Genomic DNA, 15018 nt, shown 5'->3' with positions numbered 1-15018 from the left:
TTGGGAAGGGTCTGTTCCGATGTGTTGTATAAGGCAGGCACATAGGTTCTGTCCAGTTCTGCAATGTACTAACAACATGACTGTCTCTGCACCCAGCATTCTCTGTAGCTCAGGCAGGCCATAACTATGTGATCCTTCTGTTTCAGCCTTCCGAGAGCTAGCATTAAGTGCCTGACGTGCTATGCTCACCTTCTAGAACTTGCATCCATAAAATATATGCAATATGTCTACTTCATAAGGTTGTTTTCAAAGTTAAATGAGATAATACCCATGAAATCAGAATGCTGCAGAATCAGGTAGAACACATAGTAAACCCAAAACACCTCCTCTTGGAGGAAACCTGAAGGTAATCCTCTTGCCCATAGGCTGCATGTAATGGAAACAAGTTGATTTGTAGTTACTTCCCAGAGCCACTGGATTATAGTCATTTCAGAGTGTGTAAGAACCTCTTGCATGTCTACTGGGCTTCTGTTCTCTAAACAGGGGGTGAGGTAAGACCTGCACACACACACTTCCGCTTGTTCTTGGAGGACTCCAACCCTACAGGGTCCCCTGAGGCCCTAAGGCAACAACACAAAGCTAACGTGCAGGGTGTTTTTTATTTCTGTTTTGGTTTTGACAGGAAACAGCAAGAGCTTGACTCCAAGGATGCTATTATTTTACATCAGTTTGCAAGACCTAATAATGGGGTCCCCAGCTTATCTCCTTTCTGTCTGAAAATGGAAACCTACTTAAGAATGGCTGACCTACCCTATCAGGTACTTGTTTGCAAATATGTTTTATTCTTATGGGTCTCAATATCACATAGAGGGGGTGTAGTTAATGTCACACAAATGGATGTCAGAATAGAAGGGTCTGAAGGTAACAGTGCCCAGTCTTTGGTAAGAGAGAGATGCTTGACTCCAGGGTCTTTGATTTCTTTTTACATCAGTTTTAATGAAGGAATCATGGTATCTCTTTTAATCTGTCCTTAGGTTAGAGGTTTGGGTGGGCTTACTGGGCAACAAGTGAGAAGTGTGAGTGTACCACTTCCTGGTGGGACTTTTCTTTTAGGTTTTCATTTATCATTTTGTCCTTCATGAATGTGGGTTTGGAGGGCACAGCAGGTGTTGGGTGGATATTTGAAAAAAGAAAGATTGGCAATACCAAGGATTTAAGTGTATTAGACGTGTACTAGACAAGGTTTCTACCACTTAGCTATAGTTCTGGGCTTCGAATATATTTTTGAACTTTTCCATGTTTTGCTCAAGTGGCTTTCAAGGAAGTATCTGTTCATTTCAGTGCTAAAAGAGGCAAAGGTTGTTGGAGAGATGTTCAGTAGTGACTCCTGTAAGGGATCCTGGTTCGGTTTCCAGCACCTACATGTGATTCATGTATCATATGTAACTCCAATTACAGGGCAACCCAGGTCCCCTTCTGACCTCAGGCATCAAGTCAATCAATCATGTGGCAAAAGATTGATACATAAAGTAAATAAAGCTAAAAAATTCAAGAAAAAAAGAAAAAGAAACACACAGTCGTATATACATGCCTACACATACATACACACTCATAAGAAGTAAGTGATTTGCAAGTATTTTCACACCATGAGAAACAGGAAACAAGCCAAACTCTTAATTATACCTAATTACTGAAGTTTAGAATATGGGATGTGTGTATATATATATGATTTACAAATCTTCCCCAATATAAAAATGGGAATAAACATTATTCTCTTAAAAAAGAATAAACAAAAGTATGTATTTGAAGGTATCCATTTTCCCTCAGTAATGCAGGAGCTAGCTAACACTTTTGATGTGATTTTGCTGTTGTTGTTGTTGTTTCTCTGTGTAGCTTTAAATTTTTCCCTTATGTTTTCCTTTTTTTAACAAGTTCTATCTGTAGGTAAATTTGTTGAAGCTTTGTTTCTATAATGGGTTTTGATATTATGGTCAGAGAAAATAATCTCTGTGATACCAAGTCCTTCAGTTTACTGAGTCTTTATTCAAGTGTGTGGTTATTTTCTCTTACATAGTGGAAAATAATTTATAAAATCTTATCAATATGGAGCTATTTATGTGTTTCCTTGCTTGAAGATATTGAATGTGTTATTTAGAGCTACATTTTTAACTCTTATACAGTGCTTTGCCTGTTAGTCTCTGAAAGGGTAAAACATTTAAGTCGTTGTTGATTGATCTCTATTTTGCTCTTCTTCTTTTTTTTTCTTTTTTTTTAATTTTATTTAACTTTATTTCATGCACATTTGGTATAATGATGTCAGATTCTCTTGAACTGGAGTTACAGACAGCTGCAAGCTGCCATGTGGTTGCTGGGAATTGAACCTGGGTCCTCTGGAGGAGCAGTCAGTGCTCTTAACCACTGAGCCATCTCATCAGCCCCCTCTATTTTGCTCTTCTATTAGCATTTTAATACTACTTATATATTTGAGGCTATTTATTGGGTATGTATATTACAAAGGATCACATTTAAAAATGTCTTAGTTTTTAAAGTACAGTGCCCCTCCTATTCTTTCTAAACTCTTCCAATATCAGTTCTTATGTATCTTTAGTCTTTTCAATAATTCTTAAAGCTAACATAAAAAGCAAAGGATTTCATTATGTTATTTTCTTTCTTTTATTAAACATAATTATATCTTTTGAATCTTTAAGATAACAAGACTAATACACATGAGTGTAAATGACATTTCTTAGGACAATAATCGAATTTTCAAACATAAAAACATTTCCTGAAAAAAATAACTTTCTTGCATTTTTATAAATCTATTTTATTTCTATCTTATTGGGTAAATGCCATATTCTCATATCTGCTTTCATATTCAGTATTTTATTTTGGCTGATGTCAGAAATTGGTGAAGAAAATCTGACTCCATGAAGATGCATAGTTTAGAACTAGAGAGGCTGGCTTGGGGTTTGCTGTTGTTTTCCTTAGTAGTTTGTTGGTTGGGAGTATACATATTCTTACACGTGTGTCATTATTATACTTTGTTTAATTTGGCCCTGTTCTCCACTGCTCCCCTACTCTCTTGATGGTCCAATTCTTTTCCCCAAATAGTCTCCTCCTCCAGTATTCAAGCCACATAAATTCCATTACCTTCTATTTCGCCAACATTCTGTTTCAGATCTCTTCCCCTCTCATGGTCCTCTCTCTAGTTTCATGGCGCACACAAATGCATGTCTATGTATCAATTTAAATCTAGGTTTTCTTCATATGTAAGAAAATATGAACTTGGTCTTTCTGAGTCTGGTGTGATTCACTTACCACAGTTATTTCCAGTTCAATCCATTTTCCAGTTAACTGACACAATTTCATTTTTCTTTGTGGCTGAGTGAAACCCCACTGTGTACATATTTTCCTTATTCCTTCACATATTGTCAGACATCTTCATTCTGCATACTGGCTGCACCAATTTATATCCACTCCAGTGGTGCTTAAGTGTTGTTCTTTCTCTGTATTTTTTTTTCCCAGCATTTGTTATCATTTGTTTTCTTGGAAAGAGCCATTCTGCCTGGAGTGAGATGGATTATGTGCTTTTTTTAAATTCTGAGGAAACTAATGATCAATATTCTTAAAATATCCCCTTTAATAACTTTTCCTGCCTGTTTCCTGTTGTCTGGGTCTCTGCGTTTATTTCCCCTGTCTCTGCGCTGTCCTACAATTCTCTGCTTCTATGCGGAACTTTCCTCTTGTTGAGCTTCCAATGCAATGCAGTGTTCTGTTTTTGTAACCATTATTTTTTCTAAGTTTTATTGTTTTAGTTTTTAATTAGGTGTGCCTGTGTGATTAGGGGTGTGCATGTGTGCATACAGGTGCTTGGGGGAGGACTCAGGCGATCCTTTGAACTTGTACTTACAGGTGTAGATGTGATCTGCCAGATGTAGGTGGTGGGAATCACACTTGGGCTCTCCTGACTGTTGATCCATCTCTCCAGGCCCTCATTGTGTGTGTTTTTGTCTGTTGTGTTCTTTCTTTTTCAGATGGTTTCTGTGTTGCCTTGGTTGGTTTTCCCTCTTGTCTTTTTCTTCCTAGTACAGGTGTGTATCGCCATTATTGGTCGACAGTTGACTAAAGTTGACTTTTTTCTTAAAAAGTGTATTTCCTTAATCAGTTTTCCTAATATCTCCCTTTATGTGTGGGAGGATATTTATTATGCTACCGAAAATACTGGTCTGTTCCAGTATTTCTACTTCATGCTGACTATATTTAGCGTGTTTCTTTTCTCTTGTGGTGGTTATACTTCTTGGAGGTCTAGTGCTTTGTTTTTAGATCTCCTATGAGGGATACTGGCTTTCCTGTCCAGGAATTTGTACTGGGCAAGGGCTAAAGCCTTCTCCATGTTTCTTAGGCTTCACTTCCGATGTTCTACTTATTTTCCTCATCCAGTCTTTCCATCTCTTGACTCGATTATTTCCCATCTATGGATAACTTAAATGACTAGTATAATGAGCACCCCCAGTCCTTCCACACAGATCCACTTATGGTTATTATTTGGCTTCCTTTGCTTTACTCTTCTTTTAGAAACATGTTTGGGTACATCATTGGAAGTACTATGCAGAAATTATGACACTTCACCTTAAATGCTTTAACGTGCATATTTCCCAAATAAATACAGTTTTTCTACAGAACTACAATATACAGTAGATACATTGGCTTTTCCCAATGTGTTGCAGTTTTCAGAAGGTAGTCAGATGGTTTGAAGGTAGCCAGTGGAAGGTGTCTGGGGTAGTTCTGCAGTGCAGTGATTATTCACTTCCTTCTAGAGTGGATAGCAGTTGAGCTGTAGATTTAGTGGTCGGTTTAACAGGTCAGAAGCCTAAGACTTTGAAATCCCTCTTAGACTTTGAAATTCTTCATCTCAAAATGGCGGCGATGATAATGGCAGTATCACACTTAGGTATAATCATATCTAAGAAAGCTATAATTGTCTCTAAAATGCTGTCTCCTGCTTTTTGGCCATAAAGCAAAAATTGATTATGGAAAACATACTTGAGTCAATCATTTCCAGAATTAATCTCTAATTTTTATTTCTGTAGTTTTTTGTTCATTTTGTTGTTTTAGAAAAGGATCTCACTATGTAGTTCTGACTGTTCTGGAATTCACTATATAAACCAGGCTAGCCTCAAACTCACAGAGATCTTCCTGTTTCTGCCTCCGCTTTGGTGGTATTAAAGGCATGCATCACTATGCCCAGATGTTTCTGTAGGAGATTACAAGTCACACAAACATGTACCAAGAGTCCAGGGGAGAGCATGGTCTAGGGGCAGATAAGGGAACAGTTCTACTTTAGTGGAGGAGAATGTACATACACTGTTTAGTGGAAGCCAAAGGAAGGGCAGATAATGGTTTCACCCTGGGTAAGTAGTTCATCAAGGTGAAATTTGAACAAAATTGTTTAGAGGCCAGGGTATTTCAGAGGATGGGAGGGGAGGGGTTCACATAAAAGCGGTGACTATGCAGAATGATCTGGTTGGGTGTGGAAGTGGAGACTGGCAAGTGGCAGTTGCTGTGTGGTGTGAGCCTAGGGTTGCCACTGGAATTCGTTTCTTGTGAGAGGAGGTTGCTGGAATCAACCAAGGGCCTATGTATGTGAGACAAAGTGATCTATGACTGAATAACAGCCTAAGTTTTTAAATTTTGCTTTGTTTTCATGTGTGCATGTATGCTATGCCTGTGAATGTGTTTGCATGTTGGGATGTGTGTGTGTGTGTGTGTGTGTGTGTGTGTGTGTCAGTGCGAGGGTTTGTTTTTGGAGGCCCAAGGTCGATAATGGGAATCTTCCTTGATTGCTCTTCCACCTTATTCACTAAGGCAGGACCTTTCAATCAAACCTGAGCTTGCTGACTTGGCTAGTCTTCCTCACCAGCTTTGGGATGCTGTCTTTATCTCCAAGGTTGGAATTATAGGTGAGCTGCCATGCCCACCCAGCATTTACATGTGTCTGGGAATCTGAACTCTGATCTTGAGTACATGGTAAGACTGGTCTTGAACTCAACTATGTTGTCCAAGCAGACCCTAGTCTTAAAGTGATCCTCCTGCCTCAGTCTTCCTAGTGCAGGGTACAAGCATATGCTACCATGCTTGATTATCACTTGATAATTTTGAGGAAGAATATTTGCCCTTGTTTGCAGTGTAAAGAGTTCTTTCTGGTGGCATTGTTGAGGCTAGGTGACTTTTGAAGCGATGAGTCTAGAAGGGATATGTTAGGAGGATACCAGTGAAGCAAGAGAAACTGGAAGCAGTTGTGTGGCTGTGTGGTATGGGGATTTTATACCTCTAGAATACAAATTGCATGAATATCAGGTGCCCTAGTAACTTTCAGAGATGTGTGTAATGAGTCTTTTTCTGTCCCACCAGCCAACTCCCAAATAATGACACAGAGACTTATATTAATTATGAAAGCTCAGTCTTTAGCTTAGGTTTGTCTCAACTAGCTCTTATAATTTAAATTAACCAGTTATATTAATCTACATTTTGCCATGTGGCATTATCCCTCCTATATCTTGAACCCCCTTTGTCCTCCAAGTCTGGATGGTGACTCTGCCTTTCTTCTTCCCAGAGTCCTTTCTGTCCCTGGAAGTCCTGCCTAACCTCTTCCTGCCTAGGTATTGGCCATTCTGCTCTTAATTAAACCAATCAGAAGGCATCTTGGCAAAGACACATCTTCACTGTATAAATAATATTCCACAACAGATGTGTGATGTTTCTTTTAGTTAGCATTAATAATGTTAGCATTAATAATGTCTAGGCAGTGGCCATGTATGCTGTATGAGTGGTTTACTGTATAGCAGTATAGGGCCAAAGGTTCTTGGCATAGAATATATATATATATATATATATATATATATATATATATATATATGTGTGTGTGTGTGTGTGTGTATACACACACACACACACACACACACACGGTGCATAGTCAGTCTGTTTAGTTACCATTTTTTCACGGTAGGCCTAATTTCATTTGTTAATAAGAAATGAAATAAAGCATCAACACTCTATGAACAGAGACCAGTCTACCCAAAATAGTGCCAAGTGGCATTTAGCTAGTTTACACTGCTTTTGAGTCTTCTGAAAAGGTAAGATCATCTACCAGTTTGAGAAGTCCAGGACCCTGAAACTCAGTCCAAGCTTGTGAGCACAAGCCTGCCCTGTCACCATGACCCTGTGATCTCACTGAGATTTCAGAAGCAGGGCATACTCTAGAGGGTATCGTACACAATTTGTAAGAAGGGCAAGCTCCTAGACAGAGACTCGCTTTAAAGAGTTGCCATCTTCTGTTGTTATCCATTGAGGCAACGTGTGTCACTGGGAAAGGCACGTACACATTTTGGTGTGATTTAGGCAAAAGCAAGTTGAATGATTTAAAAACACATATGTCCCTAATCTGGCTTATGGGTATTTGGCCTTTATTTATGTTTATGGACCATGTATATGTGTGTGTTTGGTGTTTGTGAAGGTCAGAAAAGGGCATTAGATTCTCTGGGATTGGAGTTACAGATGGTTTTGAGATGTCATATGAGTTCTGGGACTTGAACCCAGTATTTTTAACTACTAAGTCATGTTTCCAATTGCAACATGATTGACTTTTAATACAATAATTTTTATTAATCTTTTTGAGAATTTCATACATGCATTTAATACACTTAGATCATATTCACCCTCAGCTCTTTCCTCTGACTTTTCCAAGATCTACCTTTCCACCCACTTCAATCTTTTTTTTTTTTTAAATACCACACTGAATCCAATTTGTTGGGCCCCATTTACCCATGGGTGTGGAGTCATCCGTTGGAATGTGGCCAACTTCCCAGATACCACATGCTTAACGAAAATGACTGTTCCTCACCTTCAACCATCCTCTGTGGCTGCTCCCATCAGCCTCTTCTTCCACTGTGCTACAGTTGACTGACGTGTCTTCTACAGGTCCTATGCACACAAGCACAGCTGTGGTGCATTGGTGAGCACTGTGGTCCTGTCCTATCCTATGAAGAAGACACTGTCTCTTCTGGTCTTCTCTAACATTTGGGTCTTAATCCCAGTGGCCTCCCCCCATAACCAAACACAAAGAATTTTGTGTTCTGAAATTTTTGAAGTTTTGGGATTACTAGGGAGAGTTGGCTAGTGCTTTTCTAGAATTTTCTGATATATTACACCTTTGCAAAAAGGTGTATTCTTCTTTTTTGCAAGAAGGGTTTGGTCTGAATGCTACCTTAGTTTTAGTTTGTTTTTTTCTAGCAGATAAGGTGGGTAGCTGCCAGTCTTTGCAGCAGGGGTTGTCATATCAGGCCTGCGAAGGAAGAATCTTTTATTTATTTATTTATTTATTTATTTATTTATTTATTTTTAATTTTCGAGACAGGGTTTTTCCGTAGCTTGGTCCTGTCCTGGAACTAACTCTTCTAGACCAGGCTGGCCTCGAACTCACAGAGATCCGCCTGCCTCTGCCTCCTGAGTGCTGGGATTAAAGGCATGTGCCACCACCGCCCGGCAGGAAGAAACTTTTATGCATATTTAAATACTTGAGGGGGAGTAAATAAATATTTTTTTTGTACATTATAATCAGAAACTGCTCTTTTGTGCCTGTCCCCAAGACCCGATTAATCACCCAGAAACTATATTAATTACAACACTGTTTAGCCTATTAACTCAAACTTCTTATTAAGTAAGTCTTATATCTTAAAAATAACCCATTTCTATTAATCTGTGTATCACCACAAGGCTGTGGCCTACCGGAAAGGTTCTGGGTGTCATTCTTCATCGGCAGGCACATGGTGTCTCCTTGACTCTGCGTCCTCTGTCCATGTCCTGCCTGGCTTTACTCTGCTAAGCCATTGGCTACAAAAGCTTTATTTATTACCCAATAAAAGCAACACTTATTGAGGACATCCCACATCAATACATGAAGCTCAGATTTCAATGTTCCGAGTTTTTGTTGGAAGTCAGATTTGTTCCCTTGTGGTGACCCATGCCTGCTCTTCTGCGTCTGCTGCGGTGTTGCGCTCTTAGTAGACTTTACAGCCTTAAGAATGTACTATATGTCTTTTTATGGGAAGGTTTTGCTGACATCTAGAGACACATTTAAAGATATTCAGGACTGATAGATCCCAAATTTTATCTAATACTGTCTTCTCTTAAAAGGAAAACCTCACAACTTTATATAGCTAAAATTGACATGCAAAAAGTTACACATGTTTCAAGTATGAGTGTTGATAACTCTTTTTTTTTAAAATTGTCTATTGAGCCCAAGTGTGTTTGTATTGTTTAATTACAGTGAATGCACTTGGGGTTATGGGTGAGCTCCTGGGCCACTGGTGATGGCATAGAGAGAGGAAGCGGATCCATCCAGGCTATATGGACTCTTCCCCCAGTGAAATCAGGATTCTTTATAGGAGGCTAACTGGCCTAGTAGATGTGACATGATTTTCTGCAAACCAGGAAGAGATCAGCAGGAAAGATGGACAGTGAATTACTTTTCTCATGGCTCTGACGAAAGCAGCTTAAGGAGGGAAGGGCGCCTTCTGGCTTACAGGTTGAGGGTGCAATCCACCGCTCACGGTGGCGGCAGGAGTGTGCAGCAAATGGCACCCACAGTTAGGAAGCTGAGGGAGGAGTGCTGCTTTGCCAGTCTTTCTCCTTTTCATCCAGTTCAAGACTCCAGCCTGTGGAATGGTGCCATACACGATCAGGGCAGGCCTTCCTTCTGCAGCTAAAACCTTCCTGGAAGAGTTCTCCTAGGATACGGCCAGAAGTGGGTTCCACGGGCCAGGCTGACCATGAAGATTAACCATGAGAGGTAGATTGTCAAACAGCTGTTACACTATTTAGAAAAGTCGAGATGAGTCTTCTCAGTCTGTTTCATCGTTGACAGTTCTTGAGGCATTTCATAGTGTCTAAGAACAGGGAAGATCTTAACCTGCATCTGTGTCGGGTGGGAGAATCATGGCGACTGCCTCCTCCTTTTCTTTTTTAACCAGGGAAGTACTAAAAAAGCGTTGTCACAGTCAGGAGTGAGGGGACCAGCCAGGTGGTGGTGCAAACCTCTCATCCTAGCACTTAGGGCCGGAAGCAGAAGGACTGGGAGTTCGAGGCCAGTCTTAACTACACAGTGAATTCAAGGCTAGCCTGGGCCACTTGAGACTGTCTCAAAACAAAACACAGTAAAAGGATCCATTTTCTTCTCAAATTTTTATCTTCCTCTTGGAAGTTCGCTTTCTCCCATTCTTCATTGTCCTCAACAACCATGGAAAGATCTGTCACTGGAGATTAGTTTATACTTTCTAGAGTTTCAGAAGAATAATTTACAGTGTACCTATTTTGTATGTGTGCTGGCCTGGAACTCACAGAAATCTGTCTGCTTCTGCCTATCTAATGCTGGGATTAAAAATGGGCACCCTCATGCCCAGCATGTGTGTGCCTGTTTGTGTGTGGCCTGTAGAAGCCATAGACTGGTGTTGGTATTTTCCTCTATTGCTGTCTATCGTAAGTTTTGAGACGCGGTCTCCTACTTACTGACTTGGAGTTGTCTTAGTCACTGTTCTACTGCTGTGAAGAGGCACCATGACCATGACAACTCTTTTTTTCCTTTTATTTAATTAACATTTTTTCATTTATTTTACATCCTAACCGGAGTTTTGCCTCTCTCTTCTCCTCCTGTTCCCTGCCCACTCCCACCTGCTCCTCATCCACTCCTCTTCCCTCTTCATTCAGAAAGTGGCAGGCCTCCTAAGGGCTTGAACAAAGCGTGGCACAGAGTTGAGGCAGGACCAAGCTCCCCCTCTATATAAGTCTGGACAAGGTAATTAGAATGGGAAACAGGTTACCAAAGCCAGCTAAGCCTCAGCTAAGCTGATCTCACTTCTAGGAGCCTTACAAAGAGACCAAGCTACACAACTCCCACACACATGAAGAGGGCCCAGGTGGGTCCCATGCAGGCTCCCTAACTATTGGTTCAGAGTCCACGAACTCCCATGAGCTCAGGTCATCTGTCTCTGTGCCCCCCACTCCCTGGCATGACCTTGCCCTGCCTGGCTCATACAATCCCTCCTCCCTTTTCTTCAGAACTCCCAGAGCTGGGCTTGGCTGTGGATCTCTGCATCTGCTTTCATTACGGGATAAAGGCCCTCCGATGACAATTAGGGTAGTCACCCATCTGATTACAGTAGATGGCCAGTTCAGGCACCCTCTCCACTAGGAGTCTTAGCTGGGGTCATCCTTGTGGATCCCTGGGGTTTCCTTGGTATCAGATTTCTCCCTAACTTCTAAATGGGTTCCCCATCAAGAAGTCTCTTTCCTGACTCTCCCCTCCAACCTGCCTGCAACCTGCCTCCTGCATCCTACCCACTCCCTCAAGTTCCCCTCCCCTCCACCCCCCACCCCTGGCTTCCTGTTTTCTCAGGAGAGCTCTTCTTTTTCCCCTTCCCAGGGAAATCCTTGCATACCTTTTTGGGCCCTCCTAGTTATCTAGCCTCTCTGGGCTGTGGATTGTAGGTTTGTTATCCTGTATTTTATTCCTATATCCAGTTATGAGTGAACACATACCATGTTTGTCTTTCTGGGTCTGGGCTACCTCACTCAGAATGCCTTTTTCTAGTTTCATCCATTTGCCTGCAAATTTCAGGAGGTCATTTTTTTTTTTGTTTGATTTTTTTTTTCAGCTGAGTAATACTCCATTGTGTAAATGTACCACATTTTCCTTATCCATTCGTCGGATGAGGGACATCTAGGTTGTTTCCAGGTTCTGACTATTTCGAATAATGCTGCTGTGAACATAGTTGAGCAAGTGTCCCTGGATGACAGCAACCCTTATAAAAGAAAGTGTTTAACTGGGCTTGGATATAGTGTTAGAGGGTTAGTCCATGATCATCATGGCAGGAAGGAGGCAGACATGGTTTTGGAGCAGTAACTGTGAACATTATATGCTGATCCCCAGACAGCATGCGGAAGAGGGGGGAGGCAGAGACAGCCATCCCCCAACGGCACACCTGCTCTAATTCAAACACCTGAGCTCCATTCAAACCAGCACAGAGCTCATGATTTTGACCAGGCTGGCGGGATAGCAAACCCCAGGATTCTGCTTGTCTCTGCCTGCCCAGTGCTGAGATCACTTGCCAGTTCCACTGTGGCCTTCCGTGTGGATTTTGTGTATGCTTGCAAGGCAAGCACTTTACTGACTGAGCTGTCTTCCCAGCCCTGTGTAGTCCTTTTAAGTCTGGCTAATCCTACTCACAAAATTACTTAACAGTTTATCTATATTATTTGTGTATAAGTAGTTCATTTTCTTTCTTTTTCCAAGAGTGATAATCCGTTGTATGTTTGTAGACTTGTTTATTAATTTGCCTCTGAATAACATGTTTCCTGTTTTTGATCATTAAAAATGTTTGTGCATTTTTAAAGTATTTATTTTATTTTGATTTATGTCTATGTGCATAGAATTACAGGTGGATTGTGAGCCACCTGTTATAGTCAGTGAGAACCAAATTCCAGGTCCTCTGGAAGAACACTATATTTTCTTAACTATAGAAACATCTCTCCACCCAAACTTTTGTTCAGATGTCTTTGCATGGCTATATGCTTTCTGACTTTTGGGTAAATACTTAGGGGTGAACTGGCTCAATTAGAAGAAAGTTGTAGGGGGCTGGAGGGGTGGCTTTTTAGTTGAGTTAACACTTCTCTTCCAGAGGATCCTGGTTCAGTTTCCAGCATCCACATGAAGGTTCACAACTGTCTGTAATTTTACTTCTAGGGATCTAATGATGTCTTTTGCTTCTACTGGCACCAGGCATGCATGGGATGTAGACATACATGCAGGCAAACACTTATACACATAAAATAATAAGTACATATATTTTTTAAAAAAGGTGAAGAGAGGTGTGTGTTTAACTTAAGACATCATCAGAGGTTTTTTAAGTGGTTGACCATTTAACATCCCTGCCATGTAGTTGAGTACCTGTTTTCTCACAGGGGCTAACATCTGCCAATATGTAACAGGGTTTGCATTACCTATTTGTACAAAGTATGAGGAAGAGTTTGTGGCAAATCAGATTAATTTAGGTTGTGTAGTCTGCAAAACAGTGGATACAGTTCTGACAATCAACTTTGAGGCTTAAATGACTTTATTTATTGAGAAATATGATTGAAGACATGAAATTCTCCAGGATCCCCTCATTCGTGTGGTCCAGGTCTTTGCTTTTTATACATTAGAGAACACACGTTACTGTAATTTTAACAATTAATTGTGTGACTTGATCTAGCTACCTCCTTTCTGGATCAAGATATTCTGAGATACTGTAAGTTTCAAATACCGTTATAGATCAGAATGGAGCTTGTCTGCACAGATTCTGGGTACCACCCCTAGGACTAGAAATGAAAGGTTTGGACTGAAAACCAGGAACCTGCTGAATTTCCTTTAGGAGACACTGCAGTGCTTCAGAGTTCCCTAACTCCCCTAGTCTAGATAGAATTTGAGTTCATGATAAAACCTATGGAAATGAATTAATTCTTTAATGTTCAGTAAAAGTCTCTCTTCTCCCCTTCTAGAATAATGATCTTAAAAAAATGCTGAGCTCGTTTGAGTGGATAGTATGGGCACAAACACTCATGGGTTGGGATGTTTGTCTCTGCTAACCAGGGAAATTCATAAACACATTGCTTTTCTCTTTTTTAAAAAATGCTATCCAGAACTATTTTGGTGGAAAGCTCTCTGCTCAAGGGAAAATGCCTTGGATTGAATATAACAATGAAAAAGTATCTGGCACAGAATTCATAATCGACTTTCTGGAAGAGAAACTTGGTGTGAACTTAAACAAAAACCTTGGCCCTCATGAAAGAGCCGTCTCAAGAGCCGTCACCAAGATGGTGGAAGAGCACTTCTATTGGTGAGTCCTTGCTGTGTGTCCCTGCACTCCCCCAGCTAGCCCAAAACCTCTTGGGTTTTCTGACACTCACTTTCTCATTTTTTTGGCTACATTTTACGTACCTTTCTCAAAGTTTTTTTTTTTTTTTTTTTTTTTTATCAGAAACAACTTTGACTTAGGGTCAGAGTTCTCTCTGTTGTCTCCAAGTACACCAGGACTCCACAGGTATTCTCTAGAGCCCATCTTCCACAGTTACAACCACTCAGCTCTGCCAAAAAGCCTGGAAGTTTATAAGCAGACTGCATTTCAGTAAATCTATCATGTACATTAAAACATTGGGTTTCATTTATATTAACACAATCTTCCTTTGATATTTTCCCAACCACATACTTACGCAAAACCTTCACAGCCTGCTGGATTTTAGGTGAGGTGGATATTTTAATTTGTGGGGCTCATTAGTACAACCTTCTAAATAACGACAGTGCATCAGATGCCTTTAATCCTAGCACTCAGGAGGCAGAGGCAGGTGGATCTCTGTGAGTTTGAGACCAGCTTCGTCTATAGAGTGAGTCCCAGAACAGCCAGGGCTACACAGAGAAACTCTGTCTAAAAAGAAAAGAAAAGAAGAAAAGAGGAAAGAAAAGAAAAGTAAAGAAAGGAAGAAAGAAAGAAAGAAAGAAAGAAAGAGCATCAGACACCAGAGGAAGGCATAGAAGGCTAAGTAGAGATTGGACCCCTCAGTGAAATTATCACATTTCTGAGATAATGTCACCCTTCCTTAGATAGCCTTCTTCCCTGATTGCTGCATTTCGTAGTTCATACTCCCCAAGTTTGAAGCATCACATAAATTTGAAGCATCATATAGTTGTGTTGACCATTTGCTCTGTTTTGCTTTGGTGGCCCCGAGCTACTTCAGCGCCATGTGAATCAATCCCATTTGGCTAGTCTTGCTTTGCAAACCTATTTGTCTTGTGGTCTGTTCTCCCTTACATCTAGTTTCTGGCACTTCACCCCTTCTCTATACTCCTAGAGATGACAGGAGATCTCTTCCAAATATTTGCAGACTTTTACTTTGACCTCAATACTTAATTAAACATCATTAATTCTACTTTATTAGCATTGCTATTTCTTGGCCAGATGTTGGCCTAGGAGCTTTTACTAACCACTTCCT

General features: G+C 40.5%; 1 protein-coding gene across 3 annotated transcripts in view; it reads left to right on the top strand.

The window, feature by feature from the left end:
* The window catches only part of Faxc (failed axon connections homolog, metaxin like GST domain containing), a 53838-nt gene that overhangs the window by 5406 nt on the left and 33414 nt on the right, over nt 1-15018 (top strand). For all 3 annotated transcript variants that reach the window (XM_041667429.1, XM_041667430.1, XM_041667428.1), the window contains 2 exons: nt 623-758; nt 13672-13868. In XM_041667429.1, the coding sequence (XP_041523363.1) occupies nt 623-758; nt 13672-13868 (333 nt within the window). The remainder of the gene's footprint in view (nt 1-622; nt 759-13671; nt 13869-15018) is intronic.

This window comes from Microtus oregoni, unplaced genomic scaffold, assembly GCF_018167655.1.
Source record: "Microtus oregoni isolate MIOR12 unplaced genomic scaffold, Mior012 000017F_ref0000208, whole genome shotgun sequence".
Lineage (NCBI taxonomy): Eukaryota > Metazoa > Chordata > Mammalia > Rodentia > Cricetidae > Microtus > Microtus oregoni.
Note: the sequence above shows the minus strand (reverse complement) of the source record. Positions and strands in the feature narration are given on the sequence as shown.